This window comes from Melopsittacus undulatus, chromosome 4 (genome assembly GCF_012275295.1).
Source record: "Melopsittacus undulatus isolate bMelUnd1 chromosome 4, bMelUnd1.mat.Z, whole genome shotgun sequence".
NCBI classification, from domain to species: domain Eukaryota; kingdom Metazoa; phylum Chordata; class Aves; order Psittaciformes; family Psittaculidae; genus Melopsittacus; species Melopsittacus undulatus.
In genome coordinates, this window is record NC_047530.1 from 3,403,856 (window position 1) to 3,419,328 (window position 15,473).

General features: G+C 41.1%; 1 protein-coding gene across 2 annotated transcripts; it reads left to right on the forward strand.

Moving 5' to 3' along the window:
* Positions 1-1,741: 1,741 nt before the first annotated feature.
* LOC101875297 (actin, alpha skeletal muscle B-like) lies at positions 1,742-14,916 on the forward strand. Of its 2 annotated transcripts, XM_005154180.4 has the most exons (8): positions 1,742-1,902; positions 3,388-3,516; positions 6,717-6,827; positions 9,599-9,683; positions 10,964-11,125; positions 11,611-11,802; positions 13,131-13,312; positions 14,664-14,916. In XM_005154180.4, exons 1-8 carry the CDS (start codon positions 1,774-1,776, stop codon positions 14,805-14,807), a joined length of 1,134 nt encoding a protein of 377 aa, XP_005154237.1. In that variant the 5' UTR covers positions 1,742-1,773; the 3' UTR covers positions 14,808-14,916. The 2 variants fall into 2 exon arrangements, with proteins under 2 accessions (XP_005154237.1, XP_005154238.1); XM_005154181.2 differs by lacking the exon at positions 3,388-3,516 and having other exon boundaries at positions 1,774-1,902; positions 14,664-14,807.
* The last annotated feature ends 557 nt before the right edge of the window (positions 14,917-15,473 follow it).

Below are 15,473 nucleotides of genomic sequence, written 5' to 3' on the forward strand. Positions count from 1 at the left end.
CGAAGGATCGGTAGAGTGTGGTCTCTCTGAGACCTGGAAGAACATTTCAGTGTTTGCCATTATCTTGGGAATATTATTTCTCACCATGGAGGATTAAACATCTTGCTCGTGTCCAACCAAGGAGCAGCGCTAAGCTCTCAGAGCCTTGTAGCCCTGCTCTGCTTTAAAATTCTCTACCCTCAAATCCTAGTATCGCATCTGATGTAATTTCTGATATAGTTAAGAACTGATTTTCCTTCTGGTTTACAGTGATGGAGCCAGAGCCTCTGTGCAGTTCTAAATGTTGGATACTGCTGGTAAATGGTTGGTTTATTGCAATTTTAAGTCTTTTCCTGTGGGTTTTAGAACAAAATAACAATTCATGGCAATGGGAATCAATGTTCAAAAACACTGGTTGCTAGAATTAGTGGTTAAACAGTCCTATATTAAAGCTGTTAACAAATTGAAGTGATGAAATTACTGTGTTTCCTTATGTGAAAAAGAATCTTCCAGTCACACCAACAAGAATTAGAATTACTTTTCTTCTTTAAAATAATGTCATGTTTTCAAGTTACGCTTCCGTATCACCTGCAAGTGTTGGGATCAGTCCTGCCACAGTCTCACTTTGTAAAGCATATAGGAAAGGATTGAACACCAGGAAGCATTAATTTGGTTGCAGGGCAGACCCTAATGTTGGTGGCTGCTCTGCCACCACTCCTGGCATGCTTATGCACACAGGGCTTAGGAGAAACTATGATGCTATCAGAAGTCAAACACCTTTTTGCATTAATAGCAAAAATGATGCTTAATACATATTTTGCATTGTTAAAGAGGAGAACTTTGTTGGAGAAGTAGTGTTTGTCATTCCTTTCTGAAGTACGTTTCCTTACTGAGTAAAGTTGACAAGAGAAGAAAGCACAAAAAGCTTTCCTCTACTCAACTGCCTAAAGAGGCAATGATACAGCCCTTAAAATAACCAAGGAATCTGAAGCAGAAGTCTTGGTGAAATTCAGGCCCCCCCACAGTGGGAGTTTTGCCATGAATTCCAATGAGTTCGGGACTTTGTCTGATGTGTTGGCCAACCGCTGAAGTTGAGTTGTTCCTGGGCTGCCTCTTGTCCTGTTTCCTAGAATAACCACTTTGATAAGGTATTTACCACTTACAAATATGGAATAGGTCCTGTAGTGAGCACTTCACATCATGGAGTAGGTGCCATTTAAAAACACACAGCAAAGGATTCCCTGAAACTTTCAGTAGGGGTTATTTTTAGTTGGTTAAGAATGATGATGACCCTCAAAGAAAGAGGCAAATTGATACATGCCACTGTGGTCTTGGAAGTAATAACTGTTTGGGGATTCTAATTTACCATCTAACTACTAACATTAGAACCGGTAGGTCCATATCATCAATTGATTTTTAACAAATGACATTTCCAGAAGATAATTCAGCCTTGGAAGAGATGCTTAAGTCCAAGTAGAGGTGAATGTGTATCCTCTAGCTGAACTTATCCCATGAGGCCAATTAAAAGAGTATCACAGGACCCCTTGAGGCTAAAGGAGAGCATTCCCTTTTGGAAACAAAAGCTGAATGTCATGATTAATTTGTCTGTTGAAGCTGAACTTTGTGTGGACACTTAACGTGCTTTGCAAGATTAGGGCTTTAGTGTAGTCCTCACTGTTTAGGCTTATTCTTTGCTGTCTAAATTATAGAGAGTTGCTTCTGTCCTATTCCCTTCTGTTTGTTTCCCTCCCATCCCTCCAAATCACTGTCTTGCAGCCAAAATTGTGAGGTACTATGTGCGATGATGATGAAACCACTGCCCTTGTATGTGACAATGGTTCTGGGCTTTGCAAAGCTGGGTTTGCAGGAGATGATGCCCCCAGAGCTGTATTTCCATCCATCGTTGGAAGACCTCGACATCAGGTCAGTTGGTACCAAAATGAAAGTGCTGTCTGGTTTGGGGGGTTGGTTTGGGTTGGTTTGAGGTCTTTTTGGGGACTTTAAGTGAGAAAGCATCAGACTTATTCCCATTGGTCCTTGTAAGAGTTTAACATGTTAAGAACTGGAGGATTGAGCTGCGCGTCTTTATCACTGTGAGGTCAACTACTTTATCCTTTGGAAAAGGGGTTCTTCAGCCATAATGTGTTGGCTAAAGAGGAACATGAGTGTCTTAATGGTATGAAGGTGTTGTATAGGGAAAAAAAGCCCAACTTCTTAGATGAATTAATACTTGCTGTATCAATACAAAGAAAAAAGATACACAGAATAGTGTTAAGTTCCTTTCCTTAGTAAGTAAAAGTATGGCCCAATAAACTTCAAAAAAGGGTCTCTAGCACATCACTTGATCAACTCAAAACTAGAAAGGATAAATGTGGCTTTTCTTGACCTTCTTTCTGCTTAGCTGGTTTTGGAATAGATCCTTTATGAATAGAAAATGCAAATTTTTGTTCATTTTATTCATATCTAAGTCAGATTTTGATTTTCTGGGCTACAGAAACCCTTCCCTGAAGTTCTAGGTGGACTTTTGCTGAGCTAAAGAAGCCTGGTTTGACAGGTGTAAAATACTAAGCATTAAAATACTAAGCATTTTGAAGTGCATTTTGAACACCTGTATGAATCATTGCAGTTGAATATCAGTTGTTGAAAACATCCATTCTTTAACCTCTCCTTGTTCATTGTCTTTTGGCATGTAACTGTGCACAGTGAAGCTGCTCAGCAGCTGTAATCATGGATAAATAGTAAAAATTAATTCTTTGTGCTAGCTGAAAAGTCATATATTACCTCATATGTATTTATATTGAGGCAATCACAATAGGCTTCCTAATGCAAACATGATAAACATTGTAAAGCTATTATTTAGTGAGTTTTCTTTTAGAAAATCTGTCTCTGTTTTATATAAATTAAAGCTTTTTTCCCCAAAACATATTTTTCGAAGCCATTTAACTTCCAGCAAGGGGGAATCTCTATGTTTAAAGGCAATAATGGAACTACCTTAAGCAGAAAGTGCAGCCTAATATATAAAGTAAATCTAGGAAGATTATATCTTTTCCCCCACAGTTCCTTCTCTTTATTCCTTTGCGCAGTGACAAAGAGCCCATCACTTGCAGAGAACCATGAGTGTGGTGATGGCTGCCATGCACCTGCATGGACATTAGTTGTATCAATTTTGAGGTGCCTTCTTCGGGTTTTGAAGCTGCCTTGCTCTTCCTGCTGGGTTTATAGAGGAAGTTAATACAGAATAGGTGGTTACTGATCAATTCACATTTTAGTTCCTTGCATGTTCTGGGGGTATGTGCTGGAACAGCAGCAGCAGGCACAGTATTTAACATGAAGTTGTAATCTAAAATGTTATTCTGTCCCTAAGGTGTGTGAGGTACTGCACTAATATTAGAATGTTATGCTTTGCAGGGTGTTATGGTTGGAATGGGTCAAAAAGACAGCTATGTAGGGGATGAAGCACAAAGTAAGAGAGGGATCCTGACACTGAAATATCCAATTGAGCATGGAATCATCACTAACTGGGATGATATGGAAAAGGTGGGTGTTGATTTTTAATGTAATGATGGAGGCATCATCTTACCCAAGACAAACCATTTGCTATTAACCCTCTTAAAAACCAAAGGGGAAATCCTTGAAGAATTTTCCATCACGGCAGAGGTAAAAGGATACAGTATGCTAGTACAGGAGTTGATGAGGTCTTGGCACTTCTAGAGTTACTTTTCATTTAGAGTAAATGCTTATTGCTCATCAGAGTTGCAAGTATGTTATAAAAGTATTTTATGCTTTATACACACTCTTTTCAGTCTTAAGGTACTTATGAAGCAGAACATTTGACAATGTTAGAAAGTAGCTAAAGTAAAACAGAAACCAGGTTGTGATTCAACAGAGGTGAATCAGAGAAATATTAAAGATACATTACTGATGTTGGGAACAAAACCTGGGAGGTGAAGGGGTGATTTTCTCTCCCCAGTGCTTGTCTACATGAAAAGATGATGGGTGATGCCCACATCTTGTATTGTATGTGACATGCTGACTGTCAGTTAAAGAGGGAAAGACAGGCTGGCAGCCAGAGCAAAGACCTCTTAGTGAAATGCTCACTTAAGGACGTCCCTGACTAGACAATGAGGTGTGCTCATGGGAGAAGCTGGAGAGCAGGCGTCTGAAGGGCACTCACTCTGCTGAGTATCCCTGGTATCCCTTATAACCTGGTCTTATCAGGAAGCATCTGAGTCTGTATGTGGAAATCCAGTACCTCTTCCTTAGAGACAGGATTGCAGTTCAGTCACTTGCCTCCAGGTGAAATGGTATAGGAAGGAAGCTCCGCAATCAAATGCTTCTAGTAATGTTTTCCTATGGAAAATACCACTGAAAGGAAGACATGGGGCTGGTGGTGTTCTGCACTCACACTTGATGTGGTGTATGCAGTTATAATACATATATATAAAGTCAATTATTGTGTCATATCCATGAACCCAAACAGGTAAGTGCAGAGTGTTCCAGATGAACAGACCAAAGTCCATACAGGAGCAATGGGAGTTCCTCAGTTCATATTTGGAAATGAATTGCCCACGTACTCCTCTAGATGGAAGCACAGTATTTGGATTTCACTATTGCTCTGCTTGCTGAGAGGACACCTTGCTCATTCCTAAAGCCTAATTCATACATCCAGTTATATTGTTCTTCCTGATAATTTTTCTGCTGTCTGCACTTAGGAAGAAATTATATTTCCCTGCAGGAAAAAGAAACAACACCTAAACCCATGAATTGGAGGTCACTATTTTTTGTTCTTTCCTTAGTAACTGGTCTCTGTATCTGGAAATTATCCTGTAGATAACACATACTTGTATGTGTTCTGTCCCTGGGTAATGCTGGATGCTAGAGCAGACTAAAATCTAGTTATGAAAAGGAATTGGAGAAGGTAAAAAAGATGGTATGTGCTTTACTGTAGTGTAGACTTATGGCTAGGTTGATTGGTTTTAGGGTGTAATGGGGTGGAGGCTTCAGGCAGTGCTGTAATTCAAATAGTGGTCAGATACTATGTGGGTTCTTGCAGTGTGAATTCTTTTTGTTACTTAAATGGATGAAGGAATTGCATATGAAAGTAGGTCCCTACTAAAAGCAGAATGATGTAGGAACAAGAGAATTACTGGGTAATGTGCCAAAAATGGGACCAAAGCATAATAATGCAGTGTCCAACCATCCTGTGTTACAAAAAGTGGGGTCACCAAAGGATTAGGATGTGTGTGTGTGAGAGAGAAATCCAGAGCGAGGACGCTGTGGGATGCACAGATATCCATGTGAATGGAGGAGGAGAACATGCAGGCGATGAAATGAAGCATTCTTCTGTGCTTCAATTCACAATATTCAAATTGGGACTGCTCTGTTTTCCACTGGATAATAATACAGAGCATTGTACATCACTGTTAATTTGTTCACAGCAGCTGAGCTGACAACGTATGGGAGGGAAAACGTTGGGATGGAGCATTCTGTGGCTCCGGTGACTATGTAAATGTTTAATATAAATGTTGGAATAATTCTTCCTCAGTGATTTCTCTTTGCTGTTGTGCTTGCTGCTTGCATTTAATTCTCATGACTTACAAAATCCAATACCTAACTGTTTTTGTTCCTTATGGAATATCATTATCCATTAATGTTATGGTTATTAGGTCGAAACTAATGGGCTGTACAGTGCCTAATTGTGCCTGGTTTTGAGGAAGAGCCTGCAAACTGCCTGAGATTTAGGCAGGGCCCTGCTTTATGAGGCCAGGCTGTTCTTCACAGCTGAAGCAGAGGGCTAATGATTTTCTTAATAAGTAATTCCAGCTCTGGACAGCTGTTGATTTTATAGATTCTTCAAATGTAGAAATCTTTTTTCCACTCAAGTTCATTTTGAAGCATAATAACACTTGTTTCTAGGATATTAACCTAATAAATGTATCCGTAAACTATCCTGATGGTGATGGTTTTGGCTCAGAAAGAAGCTTATTGGGTCAGGCAAAGCTGAGCTAAAAAGAGAAGAAAAAAAGAAATAAGGGTTAAGAAAGAATTAAATGAGAAGATAAGAAATATTTCATCCTGTTACTAAACACACTGAGCTGGCATCAAGAAAAAAATGCCTTCAGTTCCTCACAACCACAGTCCTCAGACAATGAGAGCCAGCATCATTTGATACAGGTAACACCTTCTAACATGAAAAGCATGCTATAGTACTTTACAGACTGTGACTAAGGTATTTAGCTACTCTATAGTAAGTGAGAGCTTGATTCAGGTTTTAGTGGATGAAATATCTGTGGCATAAGGGGCCTTTTGCTTTGGAAAGAATTAGATTTCTAAAGACCATTTTGGGAACAGCTTGCAGCTGGATCAGTCTCCAAGCAGCTTGAAGTGGAGAAGCCTTTCCAGGTCTAACAGTTCAGCTTCTGTATCGGAGTAGTGCAGGTGGGAACTAACTGCTGCTCCTGCTTCAAGGGGAAGAGCTGTGCTCTGTTTAGGGAATCTAACTGGAAAGACTCCATTGTGTAGGTTATATTCTGTTACATACTGTAGAAACCAAGTGGGCTTGGTTCTAAACCAGTTGAATTTGGCAGATTCACTCTTAATATGCTGACTATTTTAATATGTCTGTAAAAAAAACCCCAGTAATTACTCAGCCTCTATTTACAAAGCTTTCTGGGTAGTTTCTGTGGACATAAGAAATGATTGTCAGAACAGTTTTCTAAAGTGATTGTCCATTGTAGATTTGGCATCATTCTTTCTACAATGAACTGCGGGTTGCACCAGAGGAACACCCCATCCTGCTGACCGAGGCCCCCTTGAATCCAAAGGCCAACCGTGAAAAAATGACTCAGGTAATCATGTGAATCAGAGAATCCCAGAACGGTTTGGGTTGGAAAGGGTCTTAGGATCATCCAGTTCCAACCCCCTACCATGGGCAGGGACACCTTTCACTAGATCAGGTTGCTGAAGGCCTTGTGCAAACACTGCCAGGGATGGGGCATTCACAGCATGCAGTGCCACAGACCATTGTCACATGGCAGCACATAAAGATAGAAATAGTCCTGGGTGTTCAACTTCTTATGGGAGATAATCCCTTAGGGTTAGTGTGGGTTAGCACACAGACTTAAGCCATGATGAGAAACAAGAGTTTGCTGCTCACCCAATATCAGACTTCCAGATGTCCCTAAAATGGTTTGTACTTGTGTGTAGCAGTGATATATAAGCAACTTTCCTCTTAAAACTTGAAGTAATTCTTTTTGTTCACCAGACTGTGTATTTTCAGTTCTGGTAGCGGAGAAGCTGGAGGCAAAGGTGGTTTCTGATGCTGAGTTTCAGTGTGAGATAACCAGGTGTCATGTAATTTGTTTTGAAGGAGTGATGAGTCATTGGTGTATTTAAAAGTGAGGTTTGCAAGTGCTGTAACATGGGTTGTGCACCAGCTGAATCACACTTCTCTGTGAGGTTTGGATCAATGACGCCTTTCATGTGCCTACCTCAGGCCACCAAGAGTGCTCAACCTTTAGTAGCTCAGCTCCTCAGCTCATTCTGTACCAGCTCCTGCTTTCTACCCTGAAGGCTGTCACTTTATCAACATTTCTGCATCACACAGGATGCTAGTTATTGTATCAGAAATGTGCTTTTTGGGGGAAGATTTGAATAAAGAGGTTTGGAGTCCATCATGCAGATGATTTTGTGAAGGTCCCCACTGGAGCACCCTTTCAGGTTTGGGGGAAAAGCATTAAAAACCTGGAATGTTTGTGCTGGCTTTGGAAAATGAGTTGTCTGAAGGATTCATACTTAAATGATGCTTTGCAAAACATTTCTGTCTGTGGCACACTCAGTCTGATTTTGCAAACTCAGATCAGAACCAAAAGTCAGCCTCTGAAGTTTCTGTATTTTCAAGCAGCCTTCTGGCCAAATATCCACATTATAAATTCAGAAGTAACTAGAAGTAAATGTGATTTAAATACTTATATAGGTATAAAATCACCTGGGAAAATCAGATGTGGCTCTGCACTTCTCTTTGTGCCAACTTTTGGCATATATATCTTAGGGAGATTATGCATCAATTTAGCAACAGTGTAAATAAACTGGTTAAGTAGTGAGCTTGACAGCACTGGGAGATAATACAACTGGGAGATAATAAACAATAGACCATAAGAAAAGCCTAGTTTATAGCAACCAGAAAGTGTGGTTCATACAGTAGTCGTGTCTAGGACTATTTTTCTGTCATTATACTGCAATGATAAATCCTGTTTTCAGGATTGTTTAAAGGCTTATTGTTTATTCTTGATTGCATTAAATTAATTGCATTAGCTAAGAAATACCAGTAATTCGTGTATTGTTTAATTGAAAGCATACTTTTCATTAAAAGTAGACTTCCTTGGCAAAGGGATTAGGTTATGAAATCCAAAGTTTAACCCCCTGATGTCAGTGGCTCCGTTGGGTACAACGGTGATGGTGGAGATGTGGTGCTGAGTGTGGATTAGTGGTGGACTTGGCAGTGTTAGGTGGACTTGACCTTAAGGGTCCCTTCTAACCTAAATGGTTCTATACTCACAGCAGCACCACTAGTGGTAAGGTAGCCCTGCCCTGGGTATGTGGCATTGGTTTAAGAAAGGATACAGTGCCTGGTGCTGTCCAGAGTGTGTTAGTTCAGTGTGTGCCCTTAATGGGTTCCTTTAACAAAGCCCCAGTGGGATTCCAACAGGAAACAAATGTTATTCCATCTGCTCGGATAAAATTGCAGTTTATCTGACACAGGAGATGGAAAGAACTGAAGCTTGTTAGAGTACAGGAGGTGGGGGATGAGACAAGAGGACTAAGGACACCATATAGAGAAAAGAAACTTGCGTTTGCTGAGCAGAATGAGACGTAATAGGTTCAAACTACACCAAGTTAGGTTCTATACCAGGAAAATCCTGCTAGTAGTAAGTATAGTGTATTGCTAGATTGTATTGTAGTGATAGGACAAGGGATAATAGGTTTAAACTGACAGAGGGGAGATTGAGGTGAGCTCTTGGCAGAAGCTCTTCCCTTTGAGGGTGCTGAGGCTCTGGCACAGGGTGCCCAGAGAAGCTGTGGCTGCCCCATCCCTGGCAGTGTTCAAGGCCAGGTTGGACACAGGGGCTTGGAGCAAGCTGCTCCAGTGGAATGTGTCTCTGCCCATGGCAGTGGTTGGAACTGGATGAGCTTTAAGGTCCCTTCTAACCCAAACCATTCTGTGATTTGTTTGCCAGAGGAATCTGTGCATGCTCCAGCTGAGGAATTTCTGAGGCAGAACCAAAGCTGTGTCAGAATGTCAAATTCTTCCTTGAGATGGGAATAGAAGGATTGTTCCTCATGGCTTCTTCCAGCTGTGTCTTCCACATGTTTCTTAATATGTGTGTATAAATTATATGTTAATCTTAGGTTGCTGCGTTGTTGCAGTCCTGCCATCAGGGTTATCCCGGGTGTCATCTTCAGTTCTTTTAATGAAATCCTAAAGGAAACATTGTGTGCTGTTCACAGGAGGGGACTCAGAGTAGTAGCTGGCAGTTTTCATTCAAAAAAGAATAGATTTACTGTCTTTTCAGATACTCTCAAATGCAGATCCTAAAGGTTTTAATACTTCTCCTTCCAGATCATGTTTGAGACGTTCAATGTGCCAGCCATGTATGTAGCAATTCAGGCAGTGCTGTCTCTGTATGCATCTGGAAGAACAACTGGTGAGTCGTTCTGGGAGTTGTATTTTCCTCCTGTCCTTCTCTTGTGGATGTATATCTTGTGGATATATGTTGATTATGATGCAGCAGCTGTGTTTTAAGAAGCACTGATAGCCCTGTGGAGACTGAATACTTCCCACCATGCTGTGCAAGTGCCTCTTTGTTGTTTTCAACTTCGTGACAGGTAAGGGTATAGATTTATGGATTTCTGCTTCAAAAGCTCAACTGGCTACAGCACAACTGTATGAACAAATGAAGGATGGTCCGCTTTGATACTGCCCTTAATTGCACAGCATGGAGATGAAGCTGTATCTTCACTAGATGGGTCCAATCCCATGGTTCCTTCTTTCTCTAGAACCACCTCCATTGTTAAGCTGCATTCCCAACAGGAAAAAAACCAGCCCTTCAGTAGCCAGATGAAAATACTTTCTTTAAATGTTGAATTTCTATCACATAATGATGCCTGCTGTTAAGCGACCATTTGAATTAACATGGAGGTGTTTTCTTCTTGCCATTTAGAGTCTGATCAAACATTAAGACAATAAATTCTTAGCAACCCTTGAGTCTTCATATACTTTGAAAACAATTAAAGTACCATCTGTCTTTGTAGCCTGATGCCACAATATGATTTTGTATATTAGAGGAGTTGTGAGTATCATAAATACTGGTTTTCTGCTGAAAATTTGACTATTTGTATGCACGTTTCGGATCAGAAATGCCTTACTCATTGTGAGTGGAAAACACGGACTTCATTTCCTAGCCAAGAATAACATGGGCTGTGCACAGATAAACCATTGGTGCATTTTCCCTAATGGGCTGGTTTATTTTAATGGCAGATTCCAATTTTTAGTCTTATAGATAGGTTTTTATTTAGATTGTACATTATTTCATGTCTGTAAAGTGCTGAGGGTGGTCTGAAATGAAAGCCTCTGCATACGTGTAAGATCATTATTGCTGGTGTCTGTTCAGCAGGAACAAGACAATCAATTTGCTGAATGTTATGTGTCTTTTTCCCCAAGCTGCTTAGTTTGTGCTAATGACTTTGGCTCATGCGAGCAGCTCTTTAGTTATAGAAATGACAGAAGCAATCATCATGTGAGCATCTTTGTTGTTGCATGTTTCAGTTGAGAATGTGGAGTATGTCCCTGCCCGTGGCAGGGGGATTGGAACTGGATGAGCTTCAGGTCACTTCCAGCCCAAACCATTCCATGGTTCTATGAGTCTGTGTGGAGACCCTGTATCAGTGGAAAATAACCACTTTCTCCTTTACTTTCATCTCCTAGGAATAGTTCTGGATTCTGGGGATGGTGTCACACACAACGTGCCTATCTATGAGGGCTATGCCTTACCTCATGCCATCATGAGGCTCGATCTGGCAGGCAGAGACCTCACTGACTATCTCATGAAGATTCTCACTGAGAGAGGCTACTCCTTTGTCACCACTGGTAATGAGCTATGCTTTGGATGCCCTTTGCTTATGTTTGTTCTTAGTTGTCTTCATATGAAGGAAGTGTGTGTGAGGCAAGATGCTTCAAAATGACTTTGGCTTTCAGTGTGTATATTGAGAATCAAAGATGAGGATGGCGCCTCATTAGGAAATCCTATGTCACTGACAAATATAATTGGTTGTTGTGTTTGATCATATCTCTTCCACAAACAAAGGAATAAAGTCAGTAGCTGGTAATGGATAAACCTCAAGGTTACGTGACATAAACATGTAAATATTAATCTTTACAGCATTCTGTAGCACAATACATCTTTTATTTGCTGATGAGTGATGCAAAGGGAAAGCGATGTTGTTGAGACAACAGAGAGGTGAGAATCCAGTTAACTCTGTGACCATCATGAACTCAGGGAAATGTGCATGAGTAAATCCGTATCCTATCTTATCCCACTGTGGGCTGATTAAAACCTTGTTGCCTGTCTGCAGCGGAACGAGAGATTGTGAGAGATGTGAAGGAGAAGCTTTGTTATGTGGCACTGGATTTTGAGAATGAAATGGCGACTGCAGCTTCCTCCTCCTCTCTTGAGAAGAGCTATGAGCTTCCTGATGGACAAGTCATCACCATTGGGAATGAACGGTTCCGGTGCCCGGAGACTCTCTTCCAGCCATCCTTCATAGGTGGGACAGGACTGCTCTTTCTAGGGACTTGACAGGGAATGAAAAGAAGGATTTCTTAGGAAGTACAGACAGCCTTCAGCGGGAGGAACCAAGGCGTTTATTCTGAGATGACCTTAGAAACATGCAGCTTCTGTTGACTAAATCAGTTCTTTAGAAGCTATGGACACTGCTGCTTAGAAATACCTGAATTGAATTGTTTCAATCTCTTATAAATGCAAGATGATGTTTTAGAGCACTGTCAGATCATGCTTTTTATCTTGACTGGCTGCTACATAACTGCACAGTGCGGTTATGGGGCTTTTAATCTAGGTACTGCTTCCATTTAGTGTTAAGTTATATTAATCTGTAATTGAATTATAGAAAATCAGATCATACATCATTCTCCAGTAGTTTCATCTGTAGTGTTAAAATTCCCATTCTCCCCAGTGGATGACTGACACCTTATGTGGGAACTCATGGGAGTTCTGTAGGAACTCATGCTGCCCTCACAAATTTCCCACTTCCCACTTAAATTCCTCTCTCAAGGACTGTGTGAAATGGCTGCAGGCAGTTTGGCATGATTTCCATCACACTGAATGGTGAAGCTACGTTTGTGTGTAGAAAGGGAACTGTTCAAGCATTAATGTAGCTCCAAGTTCTGTATCTGAGCATCAGCAGGAGAAATTCTCTTTAGCAGATGGAGGGATTTGGCTGTGAGAAGTATATCAGAGATGAGTTAGGCTTCAACAATGGTCACAATCAGAGACGTAGCGATGGAAATCAGGATTTCCTGGCTCACAGATCTTGGCCAAAATGTGTATGTGAACCTAGTCAAAAGGTCTGGTGCTTCCAGCTGTTTTCCCAGGACTGTACCTGGTCTGTTCCTTTCTTTAGGAGAAAACAGTACCAGAAGTTAGCTTTGCTGTGCTGGCATTCAAATTCAGCTACACCTCAAAAGCAAGGTAGCTCACTGACATGCCAAGTGGGCTTCTATTGCCAGCTAACAGCATCAGAAATCGTTATAAAAATGGCAAACTATTGCAGTAATGCCTTATTTTAAATGTTTTCTTAATGTGAAATCATTTTTTTACCTTATGAAGTAGCAAACCCAGTATGAAATCAGAACGGGGATCTTCCTTCCCATCAAGTGTATTTTGCTTGTATAATTACTATGCTGAGATTACAAAGGTGAGGGGGATGTCTTGTCTTTGTCCTTCCTCTCCTAAGCATCGTGTAACTGGAGCTTTCTAAAGGGGAGACAGCTTGGACTAGTGAGCCTTCCTCTCATTTTAACAGTAAGAAACAAGGGGACGAATCGAAATAATGTGTTACAACTTCTTTCCACTCAGGGATGGAATCTGCAGGTATCCATGAAGCCACTTACAACAGTATTATGAAGTGTGACATCGACATCCGTAAGGATCTCTATGCTAATAATGTCCTCTCTGGAGGAACCACAATGTATCCTGGGATTGGTGATCGGATGCAGAAAGAGGTTACAGCTTTGGCTCCAAGCACCATGAAGATTAAGGTAATAACCTGCACTTAAAACCCAAGATTTTGGTGGAAGGTTAGATCTTAAAACCAAATCAAAATGTCCGTAAGAGAATGTCCAGGTCTTGCATCCCAAGTCCTGATGTTAAGAGAGCCCAGGCAACCTGCTGATTTAATGCCTCTTTTCTTCCTAGCAGCCAAAACAGAGGGATTTGAGAGGTACTGGAATAAAGCCATGGGAGTTGATGTGGTCACTTTGAGACAGTGTGAAACAACACAGAACTGGTTTTTCCTAAAGAGGAGAAAGAGTCATAGAATCATAGAATCAAATAGTTTGGAAAAGACCTTTAAGATCATCAAGTCCAACCTTTAGAGTCCCATGGGATTTGCAGTGAAATAGAGCTATGAGGGCGAAAAGGGCTACTTGAAAGACTGCACAGAACAGTAAGAGAGGTAGGGATGAACCTAGAGAAGATGGAGCTGTAGACACCAAAGGGGGCATGAACAATGTGAGAAGATACTGGGAATATTATGAGCTTTGAGGCTTAGTGATCTGTGAAAGTCATTAGTGATAAAGGTGGAAGAATGAATTCAAAATCCAAGCAGCATGCAAAGTCTGCAGTTTGTTAGCTGCTTGAAAGGACCTTCTCAGCTCAGAGTCAAGATACTGTATAGTGAAATAGAGTTATAGAATCAGAGAATGGTTTGGGTTGGAAAGGATCTTAAGATCATCCAGTTCCAACCCCCTGCCATGGGCAGGGAAAGAGACCGTTTTTGACAGGCAGCAGCCAGCATGTTGAATGGGCATGACGGGGAGTGGCAGGAATGGAAACAGGAGGATGCAGAAGCAGGGATACATCCAGTGTGTTTTAGAAGTTCAGTGGCTCAGGGGAGAATCAAATTAGCAGGGAGTCTTCTCGCTCTATAGGCAGTGCTCAGCTACATACACAGTGCCAGGTCTCGATGTTTTGTGTGGGGTTTTTTTCCTTTACATTGAAGAATTCCTTTATCCTTGAAAACAAAAGAAATGCTCAGGCCATCCTCTTGTGTTGTTCCAGTGATCTTTAATTGCAGTCAAATTAGGTTAATATTTCCAAGCTTTCATGTATGCTTATAAGTTTTGGTAGCTGTTTTAGGAGCTATCTGTGGAGATCTTATGGGCTGCTGTATTTGTCTGCTCATAGTAACGATTTAGTGTCTTTATCAATTTGAGGTGGAAGACAAAATATGGCAGCCTTTCTGCCTCTTAGGTGGTGTACTTCCCTGTTGTGCTCCATTGAGTTGTGCTTCCCTGATGAAAAGACTCTCACCCACTTATTTCACCCAGAGAGATGTTTATTATGTTATCTGCTTGTCACTGTTTACAACAGATTGCACTTCTCTTGTAGATGATTGCACCACCCGAACGGAAATACTCTGTCTGGATTGGGGGGTCAATACTGGCATCCCTGTCTACTTTTCAGCAAATGTGGATCAGCAAAGATGAATATGAGGAAGCTGGTCCCTCTATTGTCCACCGCAAGTGCTTTTGAGGCCTTCCATCATGTACTGTCAGTGATAAGTAGTGCTGTTTCTCTACACATCACCTCTGAGGGTGGTTTGGATTTCTTCCACATGGTAAAGAGCCACACTCTATGGGTGTCATATGAATTACCAAATTATTTCTGATATTTGATGCTAAAATAAGACTAACACTTCAGTGGTAGGTGTTTTCCAAGATCAATAACAGTAGTTATCCTGTACATTTGTATAGACCTCCCTTTCCCCCACAGTTGTCAGTGTTTTGCTGCCATCCAGGAGGTGACACATGCTGCTGCTGTGTGTTAGTCTCTGCTATCAGTGCTAAGTCTGAAGTATGTCCTTAAGTGATTCATCAGACTCAAGCATAATGCAAGATGTAGGTACTGGAGAAGGCTGTTTATATGTAGTTAATTCAGTTTATATACACAGGATCCTTTCTATGGGGGTTTATTTTACCGAGGACACAGTGGATTTATGTGGGTACGAGCGTGCACATGGGTGACATTATGGATGTCTCCCTGGTATCCTGCAGTTGTTTGGCAGGAGACCTTTGTCTCCCTGTGACCACCACTCCCCACGAGTAAGGAGCTTCCACAGTACTTCTGAATATACATGTAACAAGTGATTTATTGGTTGTATTATTGCTTTCTTGATCTCTCTTCCTAAGCAGTCAACTG